We start from the raw sequence: 11,370 nt of genomic DNA, 5'->3' as shown, positions 1-11,370 counted from the left end.
CAGTCCTGGGTCTTGAACCGGGGCCTGGCGCTGTCCGCTTCTGAGTGCGGGGTCCCGGGGAACCGACCAGGGCTTCCTGCGTGCGCGAGGCCGCACCCCAGCCCGGCCGCGGCGCGACAGGGAGGAAGTGGACCGGCCACCAGGGCAGGGGGGATCCGAACCCGGGTCTCTGCGCGCAGGGAGCTTTGGGGACGCATTTCCCGGGCGTTCAGGGGCCCCGAGGTAGCCAGGCCGAGGCCCGGCCGAGCAGCCTTCAGGCCTTTCCGGGGGACTTCCCAGCCTTCCGCCTGAGGCCGGAGTGGGGATCGGAGGCGGCGGGGAGGTACTGGGCCCCACTCCTACCCTCGTGCCCGCTTCCCCGACGAGAGGAACCGCAGCCCAGCCTTCCCTGTGCCTCGGCCCGGGGGCGCGGGCTGTCTGGGGCTGCAGACAGCCGACAGGGCGCCCGCGGCCTCCCTGCTGCCCACCTCCCGGCGCGTGAGGCTGGAGAAGCCGGAGCAGCCCAGGTCAATCCCCCCTCCCCCGCCCTCCTCCACGCCGAGGCCAGCGGCTCCCCAGACATCACGGGCTCACGGTGGCCGTGTCCACCGCTTTATTGGGAGCTCGGCCCCAGGGCTGTGCGCGTGGGACGGGTGTCACGGGTGTCACTGAGCGGGGCCCTCGGCGGAGGATGCCGAGGCCCCGGAACTCTGCAGTCCGCGGGCGGGCCGGCGGCCAGAGACTCGCGGCAGGGCGGAGACGCAGGGCAGGCAAGGCAGCTTCCCCAGCTCCGCCTCACTTGGGGGCGTTGAACGGCACGGCCCGCTGGTTCATGGGGTTTTCCGGGGAGCGCAGCCACTCCTTCTTGAGCAGCTGCTTCAGCTGGGACAGCCGCATGTTGGGGTTCTCTTGCTTCAGTCGGGGCAGCTGGGCTTCTTCGAAGGCGGCGAAGGCTGCGCGCATGCGACGCTCGGGATGCCGGTCGGCCTCCTCCGCCACGCTGAGAGTGGACAGGGGACGGGGGCCATCAGGAGCTGGGCCAGGCCGCTCACGAGCCAGCCCAGGGACCACCCCCAGACCCCACCCAGGGTCCTTCCTGCCCCAGGGGCCACCCCCAGGCCCCACCCAGGGTCCTTCCTGCCCCAGGGGCCACCCCCAGGCCCCACCCAGGGTCCTTCCTGCCCCAGGGGCCACCCCCAGGCCCCACCCAGGGTCCTTCCTGCCCAGAGGTCACCCCCAGGCCCCACCCAGGGTCCTTCCTGCCCAGGGGTCACCCCAGAGTCCGGACCTGGCATGGAGGCACAGAGACAGGCGATGTGGCCCTGGCCACGGCCAGCCAACACCCTCCCCGCCTATTTCTGGCCCTACAGGAGGAGGCTCAGCCTTGCCCCCAAGAAGTGCTTGCCCTCACAGGGTGCGCCCTGTGGGCAGTCTCCTTGAGGTGGGAGGGCCCAGACTGCCCACCTCCCCCAGACTATCCTCACCCCCACCATCCTCCCCCCTGACCACCCACCTCCCCCAGACCATCCACCTCTCCCAGACCAACCTCCCCCCACCATCCTCCCCCCAGACCGCCCACTTGCCCCAGACCATCCTCCCCCCAGACCATCCACCTCCCCCAGACCATCCTCCCCCCAGACCGCCCACCTCCCCCCAGACCATCCTCCCCCCAGACCGCCCACCTCCCCCCAGACCATCCTCCCCCCAGACCATCCTCCCCCCAGACCATCCACCTCTCCCAGACCATCCTCCCCCCACCATCCTCCCCCCAGACCGCCCACTTGCCCCAGACCATCCTCCCCCCAGACCATCCTCCCCCCAGACCGCCCACCTCCCCCCAGACCATCCTCCCCCCAGACCGCCCACCTCCCCCCAGACCATCCTCCCCCCAGACCATCCTCCCCCTAGACCATCTTCCCCCTAGACCATCCTCCCCCCAGACCATCCTCCCCCTAGACCATCCTCCCCCTAGACCATCCTCCCCCAGACCATCCTCCCCCCAGACCGCCCACCTCCCCCAGACCATCCTCCCCCCAGACCATCCTCCCCCCACCATCCTCTCCCCAGACCATCCTCCCCCCAGACCATCCTCCCCCCAGACTGCCCACCTTCCCCAGACTATCCTCCTCCCAGACCATCCTCCCCCAGAATGCCCACCGCCCCCAGACCATCCTCCCCCCAACCCCGGCCCGGCCGGGCACCTGAGCACTGCGATGGCGTCCTCGATGGTGCGTGCCTCCAAGCTGTTCTCCTCCAGCACGCGGCGGTTCAGGTTCTCCTCCAGCGGTACCTCCAGGTGGCTCTTGGCTTTCTCGGCTGGAAAGGAAGTGGACGAGGAGGTGAGCGGGGCCGGCCGCTGGGCAGGGCCTTGGGGCAGGTCCTCACCCCTCGGAAGGCGGCCCCACCTGGCTCCTCCCGGTGCTGCTGCTGAGTGCGGCGCAGCGTGTCCTCAATCTGGGCACGAGTGACCTTGCTGGGCGCAGCCACGCGCGGGGCCTTGCCGCTCTTGAGCTTGGAGTCTTCCTCCTGAAGCAGGCGCTGAGTCTCCTTCTTGCGCTCCAGCTGCTCAAGCCGCCGCTTCTCCTTCTCCTCCTGAGCAGAAGGCACCATCAGAGCAGAGACCCAGGCACACCCCAGCCTTGGCCGGCCTGTCGCTGCCATGGGCATCTCCGCCAGAGCCTGCCTGGCAGGACCCCCGCGGAACTGACCCCAGCCAGGGCCTGGTGCAAGAGCCCTGGGCACCTGAGTGGTGGGGCCTCGGGACAGAGCCGGACCCCTTACCCCCTCTCCTGTCTGGACCGGACTCCATTCCTGGCTGACCATCACGGAGGCTAGGGACAACCTTACCTGGGCCTCCAGGCCAGCCTCCAGCCTAGCTGAGGGCACATGTGGCCACCACCGTCCACCAGTCCAGGGGCAGGGCAGGGCTCACAGTACTGCCCCTGCCAGCACCCAGAAATCCTCTGCCTCCACCAGAAGTCATGCAAGAGCCCCGGGGCAGCAAAGTGACCCAAGGGGCTCAGCTGTCCTGCAGCCTGCTGGCCAGCGGGCGTGTGGCTGGCAGCATCCAAGGCCCCAATACTCACTGGCTCCTTGAGCTGAAATAAAGAAGCGCCTGAGGCAAGCTGAGTTTACAAAGCAGAGGTTTTAAGTGGCAGGGGAGAGACTGGGACACAGTGTGTCCACATGTGCAGTCATCACATGGGGGAGCCCACCCCACATAGTTAATGTATACTAACAAAGAAAACGCAGGGCCAGGAGCGTGGCCTAGCTGGGATGAGTGAGGCCGCAACACTTTTTTTTTTTTTTTGCCAGTCCTGGGCTTGAGCTCAGGGCCTGAGCACTGTCCTTGGACTTTCTCAAGGCTAGAACTCTACCACTTGAGCCACAGCACCACTTCTGGCTTTTTTCTATGTATGTGGTACCAAGGAATCGAACCCGGGTCTTTGTGCATGCTAGGCAAGCACTTTAACCACTAGGCCAAACTCCCAGCCCGGCCGCCACACTCTTAAACAACAGAAAAGCTGGGTGCACTGGTCCCCAGATCAGGAGAATCTTAGTTTCAGCAAAAAGTCAGGAAGATGCCATCTTATCAAATAAGCAGAGGGCTGGGAGTGTGGCTTAGGGGTACAGTGGTACAGTGTTTGCCTAGCTTGTATGAAGCCCTGGGGTCCATCCCTTAGTACCACATACACAGAAAAAGCCAGAAGTAGCGCTGTGGTTTGAGTGGTAGAGCACCAGCCTTGAGGAAAAGAAGCTCAAGGAAAGTGCCCAGGCCCTGAGTTCAAGCTCCAGAACTGGCAAAAAAAAAAAATAATAATAATACATTAATTAAAATATAAATATAAAAACAAAGCTGGCTGCTGCTAGCTCACGCCTGTCATCCTAGCTACTCAGGAGGCTGAGATCTGAGGATTGGGGTTCAAAGCCAGCCCGGGAACTAAAGACCGTGAGACTCTTACCTCCAATTAACCACCAGAAAACGGGAAGTGGTGCTGTGGCTCAAGGGTAGGGTGGTAGCCTTGAGCTGAAGAGCTCAGGGACAGCACCCAGGCCCAGAGTCCAAGCCCCAAAATAGACAAAATAAACAAAGAAATAGATAAATAAAATCAGCTGGGCATGGTGGTGACTGCCTGTGAACGGGAGAATCTGAGCCAGCCCCAGATGAGACAAAAGATCCTGCCTCTAAAGTAATGCAGCCGACAGAGCACTGGCTTAGCAAGTCCAAGGCCCTCCGCCTCAGCCTCCTCTGCTGGGCTCACAGGAGGTTCCGGGCCCACCCCAGACACTAGCTGTGCTCTCTGCGCCGGGTCTACAGAACTGCTTTGTGCTTCTGCTGTGCTCTGCTCCCGCCCCCACCAGCAGCCTGAGCCCCGCTGGGCTCCCCACTGGATGTCCATGCATCACACTCTCACTGTTGTTCCACAGCTTGTCCAGGACACACACTATGCGTGTGCAGACAGAGTTCAGGGTCACACACCCAGACACGCAGGCACAACCTTCCTCTCGGCTCTGCTGTCTCCTCTGCTCCTCAGTGCCTCAGTTTCCCCATGGAAGATAAAGGCCCTGGGAGGGGCTCCTGCCTGGGCCACTGCTCGAGACTGAACTGAAAACTGCTGTCTGGATCCTGGCCACACTGATTTTCCCTGGGCATCAAATCATAGCCATAAAAAGCCACGTGTGGCACTACTCTAGTGGCAGAGTGCTTGTATAGCATGTACAAAGACCCAGGTTTGACATCTCAGTACCACATACGTAGAAAAAGCCAGAAGTGGTGCTGTGGCTCAAGTGGTAGAGAATTAGCCTTGAAAAAGCCCAAGGACAGTGCTCAGGCCGAGTTCAAGACCCAGGACTGGCGGGGAAAAAAAAAAAGCCAAGTGCTTTGTTGGGCGCCAATGGGCGCCTTGTCATCCCAGCTACTCAGGAGACTGAGATCTGAGGATCGCGGCTCAAAGCCAGCCCAGGCAGGGAAGTCTTATTTCCAATGAACCACCAAAAAGCTGGAAGTGGTGCTGTGGCTCGAGTGGTACTGGCCTTGAGTTCAAGCCCCAGGACCGGCAAAGGAAAAAGACAGCAAGGCACGGTGGGCTCTGCCAGGCCGGGTGGTGGCGACACCTGCTGGACAGAGGGTGGGCACCAGTCCCCACCCTGGCCACAGGGCCCCACAGGGCCGGGCATCCCACCTTGCGCTGCTCCTTCCTCATGACGTGTTTGTCCTCGTCCTTCCAGGACGCATCCTCCAGCTCCTTCTGCCTCCGCGCATCGGCCTCCGCCTTGGCCTCGGCCTTCCGCGCCCGGGCCGCTGCCGCCTTGCTGTTCTCACCCTGGAACTTCTTGGGCATTCCTTAGCAGCTGCGGGAGACAGCGGCATGTGCCAGTGAGGGGTGGGGGTCTCGGATGGAGCTTCTCTAGGGAGCCACTGGACCCTACACAGCCCTCACTGGACATCTGCCTGGACCCTCCACCAGTCAAGGGCTGCTTCCTGTCCACCCACAGATCCAGGCACCCCACCAAGCCCCTGCCTGGCTTCTGTTACTCAGCCTCACACTCTGAGCTTCAACCATGCGGTAGCCTATCAGGCATTCTGTTCCTTTGGCCAAGTAATAGTCCAGGGTGGGAGGCACCATTCTCCCCCTGCCCACTAAGGATGGGGTTGAGCATGCCGCCATGAACACAGTGCTGTCCAGACAGCAGGACCTGAGCGAGGACCTTCTTCCTGTGCCCATGACCACAGCAGGCTGCAGGGGAAGCTCCATGTCCACCGCTCTGCCCCGGCTCTGCTCCGTCCTGCGCCAGGCCCCAGCTGGCCTTCCAGGACAGCTGTGCAGGTGGACAGGCTATGGCGCCAGGCCCCAGCTGGCTGGCTGGCCAGGCTGCTGGGCGGATCCCGATGCAGCACCAGCGCAAAGTGCAATGCAAGAAGTACTGGGGCCACAGGCTACATGCCGGCTGGCTCAGCAACTATTGCAGTTTGAGCCTCAGTCTCCCCAGCTGAGACAAGTCCTCACCACTTCCCACAGCACACTGGAGCCCTACGTGGCCTGCCTTGGCATCTCCTAGCCCATCCCTGGCCAGTGCTCAGGGGACCTCCACCCAGGCTTCCCCCCCCCCCCCCCCCCCCCCCCCCCGGCATCTGGAGAGATGGAAGAGTGGGGTGACCATCTGGGAGATGAGGTCACCACCACCTCCAGGTAGACCAGCTCCACCCCTCCACCCCCCTGACCCACACCAGAATCCTGGATTTACAGCAAGCCCCTCACTTGGGTCCCTGAGCCGCTGTGGCTTCCCTGTGTGCAGTCCAGGCCGGCCTGGACGAGGCTGCTGGCCTGGGATGGGGACTCCAAGCCTGTCACCTCGCTCCTCCTTATGCCTCGGGGCCCAGCAGGATGCTTTGGTCTCCTGCATCTTTCTGGAGAGCTCCAGGAGGGCTTCATCCTGCCGGCCTCTCTTTAAGGCTCAGCTTTCCCTCTCAACTGGACATCTACTGCATGAACCACGCCCCAGGTGTTTGATTTTCCCGAGATGGGCTCTTCCTGTGGCGCCCACAAAGACCTCCGGCTCCGGGCCTCCCATCCTCTTTGTGCCTCAGTCTCCCGGGGGATGGGCAGCGCTGGGGCCAGCCCTGGGGCCTCAGGGGGTGTGGCTGCTCCGGAAGCCTCCGGCTTCCCACCTCCAGGTCTGCGGGAACGCCTACGATCTGGTAAGCGCGCCGGCAGAGCGCCGGGCGGCCCCTCGCTCTCCTGGAGGCGGAGGAGACCCCTGCCCGGGCGGCTGCGCAGACCGCAGGCGGCCACGAAGACGCCGGGAGCCGGCAGCGCTGGGGACCCCGGCCGCGCCAGGGGCCCCGGGGAGCCGTAGACACGGGCGGGGGCCCCGGGGCAGAGGCCTGGTCCGCGGGTGACCCGCACCTGAGGGCCGCGGCCGCCAAGAGCGCGGGCAGGCGACGTCCAGCGGGGCAGCGCGGGCTGGGGTGGTCGGGGTGCACCGAGGCCGGCCACCCCGGACCTGGGGGGCGGAGCAGGGAGCCCACGGCCCCGCGTCCGGGGCGGCGCGCACACTCACACTCCGTCAGACTCGGGAGGCCGCGCGGCCCGGGGCGGTGAAAGGCGGCGCCGCGCGCGCCGCCTCCTCCGGGAAGCCCTCGGGGCCGCCCGGCCGGCGCCGCGTGCCCGTCACCTGCGCCGGGCCGCCAGAGGCGCCGCGGGGCCCCGGCCGCCGGCCACCGCGACACCGGCCCTGGCGCGGGACGTCGGCGGCCGGAGCTCGCCGGACCTCGGCGTCCGCGCTGGAGGCGGGCACGGCCCGGGGAGCGGCCCCGCCTCGGAGCGCCCCCCACAGCCCCGAGGGGCGCCCCGGACACCCCGCGACCCGCCGCCCCGCGGCCCGGGCGCCCCCGCCCCCCCGGCTCCGCCCGCGCCGCGGCCGCTCCTACCTCCTTTCCCCGGCGCCGGCGCGGTCGCTCGCCGTGACGTCACCGCAGGGCCCGCGCGCCGGCGGGCGGCGCGCTCCGGTGACGTCAGGGGCGGCGCCATCTTGGTGAAGGCCGTGCGCGCCGGGCCGGGGCCCAAGCCGTCGCCAGCGATTTCCCGTTTGAAAGCGGGGCTTCACAAGCCTCTCATTCCGAAGGCTCAACGCGGGGTTCGGGCCGCGGGGCGAAGGGAGAGTCCGGAGAGGACCAGGGCGCCACACTGCCTTTACCAAGATGACGCTGCCCGGAAGAAAAATGGCGGGCGCGGCCTCCCCACTCCGGGGCAGAACCCAGGGCCCGAGCCCGGTCCTGGGCCGCACGGGAGCGAGCCCAGGGTCCGCGCAGGAGCCCGGCAGTTCGGGCCGCTCCTGCAGGCCCCGGCTGGGACGCCTCGAGACCGCGGTGCCGTCCCGGGGGCCTGCGGTGCGGCGCCTGCCCGGCATGGCCGAGGCCTGGGCTCGATTCCCCGTGAAGCCCAAGGACCGGGCTCGGGCCCTGGGTTCAAGCCCCAGGAGTGGAGAAAAAAAGTCCTCGAGATTCTTCTCCCGTTAACCATCCAAAGGCTGGAAGTGTAGCCGGGGCTCGAGTGGCCCTGCACCAGCCAGGTGCACAGAAGCTCGGGGACAGCGCCAGGCCCAAGGAGATGGTGAAGGATCCGGTCGTAACCATCGTGTCACATTCACACACTAATCTAGTTTTTGCTCCCCAAATGAAATTTAGAATCTTTACGGTAAGTGGACATAAGTCTTTGTCTCCTAGGACTCTGGAGGGAACAGGATTCCCTCGTATCTTTAATTCTAATCCCAATGTACAAGTTTTATCTCCTGTGTGCAGTGGCTCGGTTTAGACACACAGACATAAAGCCAGGTTTAAAACAAATACGGTGTTAATACCACAACTTGTTGATCCACTCATCAACTGAGGGACATCTAGGTTGGTTCCATATCTTTGCTATGGTGAATAGTGCTGCAATGAACATTGTTGTGCTAGTGGGTTTAGTATGTCCTTGTTTCTGGGTGGTTGGGTAAATGCCAAGTAGTGGAATTGCTGGGTCATGGGGGAGTTCTATGTTTAGCCTTTTGAGGCACTGCCACACTGCTTTCCATAGTGGTTGAACGAGTTTGCACTCCTGCCCCATGCCTTTTCTCTGCCTGTAGGATCAAGGGTCAGACCTGAACTGGAGCTCCTGGACTTTGGGTCTGGAGTCTAAAGCCTTGGTGTCAGCGTGTCCTTCCAGGCTGTGATGCTGGGGGTTGAACCCAGGGCTTTCACTGGCCAGATTAGCCCCCAGGACTGAGCTGTAGCCCCACCCATTAAGTAGAGCTTTGCAAATATGTCAAGATGGTATATTGTTCATGGAGGGAACAAAATAGCTTCACAGCTCCAGTTTTCTTTCATGGTGGCGGGGAACAAAATTAAACCACAGCTGGTTGCCTGTGGCTCACGCCTGTAATCCTAGCTACTCAGGAGGCTGAGATCTGAGGGTCAAGGTTCAAAGCCAGCCCAGGCACAAAGTCCCAGAGACTCTTACCTCCAGTTAACCACCAGAAAACTGGAAATGGCGCTGTGGCTGAAGGGGTAGGGTGGCAGCTTTGAACTGAAGAGCTCAGGGACAATGCCTAGGCCCTGAGTTCAAGCTCCAGGACCGACAAAATAAAATAAAATAAACCACAAAGGAAGCCAGGTGCTGGTGGCTCATATCTGCCTTCAGTCAGGCTGGGCACTGAGCTGAAGAGTGGTTCAAAATCAGTCTGGGCAGGAACGTCCAGGAGATTCTTATCTCCAACTAACTACCAAAAAGCCAGAAGTGGAGCTTTGGTTCAAGTGGTAAAGCACCACTCAAAATACACACACACACACACACTCACACACATATGGAAGACAAACCCGCTTGGTTAAAGATAATTAGCATTACAAACATTGACTCAAGACAGTAGATGGGTGGTGTTGGTTGGTGACCAAAGTCAGTAAGTTTATCGAGATGGCAAAGTTCACGGACCACATTGTCTGATACAAGCATGTTATACCTGGGCTGGGGGGGCGGGGACCATGGGGGCCCCGAGTGTGGTGGGTGTGAGGTGGGAGCAGAGCCAGGGTCCCACCGTCCTCTTGGCCACGCCCCCAGCAAGGGAGGGCCAGCCAGGCGACGCCCCTACAGCCTGGCTGTCTCTCAGGCCTGGGGCCCCACCGAATGGAGGCCTCCCAGGCCTCACATGACCTTCCCTGAGCCTGCCCCCTTGAAGTCCCACCTTCAAGAGGGAGCCAGAGCCGTCCAAGCTCTCCCCATGGGCCTCCTGGCACCCTAGGGAGCTCCCGACCAGTCCCCCCGTGGAGTCTCTCCCACCACATTCCTCACAGCCAGCTGAAGACTGGATCTCACCAGGGCCCAGGTCACAGCCGCAGAAGCCTGCAGGCCCAGCCCAAGGCCTGGATGGGGTGAGCAGGGCCGGGACACTGGCACTCAACCTCCTCCAGGCCCTGACACTGGCCCTGACCTCCTCCAGGCCTGGCCCTGTCCCAGTCCCTCTCAGTGTCCTGAGGTGACCACATCTTGGCAGGACTGCTGTGCTGGGTACAGCCCTTCCTGGGCTCTCCCCGTGGAGGTGAGGGATGCCGGCATCCCCTCTGGTGAAGCTCTGTCTCCATGGAAGCAGCCCCCCATCACCCTGGACTCAGACCTGCAAGCCCAACCACCGGGTAGGCTGAAGTCCAGAGGATCCAGGGCCGCCATCTCCACAGCCTAGAATTGGAAGTGGAGGCTCCTGTGACCCAGAGCCTGCCTGGCAGGAGTGAGGCCCAACCCAAACCCCAGTCCTGCTCCTCTTCACACTCACAGTGTGTGTGTGTGTGTGTGTATTTTTTAAGACCTTTTATATTCTTAGTACTTACAAACCAAGCCAAGCACCCAGCGGGTCAGTAGCCAGCGGGCCCTTCCTCGGGAGAGGTTGAGGCAGGAGGGTCAGGAGTTTCAGGTCCGCCTGTGTCAGGGATAACAGGGAAATTAGGAAATTAGGGGGGGAGCTTGGTAGAGTGCTCTCCTAGCATGCACAAAGACCCTCAATTCCTCAGTACCACATAGATACAAAAAGCTGAAAGTGGCACTGTGGCTCAAGCAGTAGAGCTCTAGCCTTGAAAAAGCCCAAGGACAGTGCTCAGGCCCTGAGTTCAAGCCCAGGACTGGCAAAAAAAAAAAAAAAAAGTAAAGAAGTGATGGTCCAAGGGCCTCCCCAGCATACACACACAAAAGTCAAAGAATTCAAAGGAAATGTCTTCCTTTTCAGCACTGAGTAATATTCTCGGAGAGGAATATTATCTGCACATGTCTGCTCCCAGTAGCTGTCCTTGGGTGGGGCCCAGAAAGAGCCATTGAGACAAGTGACAGTGATGCTTTTTTTTTTTTTGGTCATGGGGCTTGAACTCTGAATCTGGGCGCTGTCCCTGAGCTCTTCAGCTCAAGACTACCGCCCTACCCTTGAGCCAAGCCCCACTTCCCGTTTTCTAGAGGTTAATTGGAGATAAGAGTTTCAGGTCCTTTTGAGACCAGACTGGCTTTGAACCTTAATTCTCAGATCTCAGCCTCCTGAATAGCTAGGCTGACAGGCGTGAGCCACCACTCTCAGCACAATTATGCTTTTAAGTTTTATTTTCATTTATTTATTTGGTGTTGTTTTGTTGATCCCGGGGCTTGCACTCAGGACCTAGGCACTGTCCCTGAGCTTCTTTTGCTCAAGGCTAGAGCTCTACCACTTGAGCCACAGCACCACTTCTGGCTTTTTCTGTGTGTGTGGCACTGACGAATCGAGCCCAGAGCTTCATGCATGCTAGGCGAACCACACTCCTAACCCCTTAAATTTAACATTTTTATTTTTGTGCACATGTGTGTGTGTGCTGGTCCTGGGATTCGAACTCAGGACCTCACATTC

At 61.7% G+C, this 11,370-nt stretch overlaps 1 protein-coding gene across 1 annotated transcript; it reads right to left on the bottom strand.

Annotated features, from left to right (window-relative positions):
- Positions 1-736: 736 nt before the first annotated feature.
- Ccdc124 (coiled-coil domain containing 124) lies at positions 737-7,460 on the bottom strand. The gene is made up of 5 exons (XM_090334174.1): positions 7,412-7,460; positions 5,163-5,331; positions 2,385-2,571; positions 2,181-2,295; positions 737-979 (listed from the first exon to the last, which is right to left on the bottom strand). The coding sequence occupies exons 2-5, from the start codon at positions 5,319-5,321 to the stop codon at positions 775-777; spliced, it is 666 nt and encodes a 221-aa protein (XP_090190300.1). The 5' UTR covers positions 5,322-5,331; positions 7,412-7,460; the 3' UTR covers positions 737-774.
- Between the last annotated feature and the right edge of the window lie 3,910 nt (positions 7,461-11,370).

Source organism: Megascapheus bottae, chromosome 1 (assembly GCF_031878675.1).
Source record: "Megascapheus bottae isolate mThoBot1 chromosome 1, mThoBot2.hap1, whole genome shotgun sequence".
NCBI classification, from domain to species: domain Eukaryota; kingdom Metazoa; phylum Chordata; class Mammalia; order Rodentia; family Geomyidae; genus Megascapheus; species Megascapheus bottae.
Note: the sequence above shows the minus strand (reverse complement) of the source record. Positions and strands in the feature narration are given on the sequence as shown.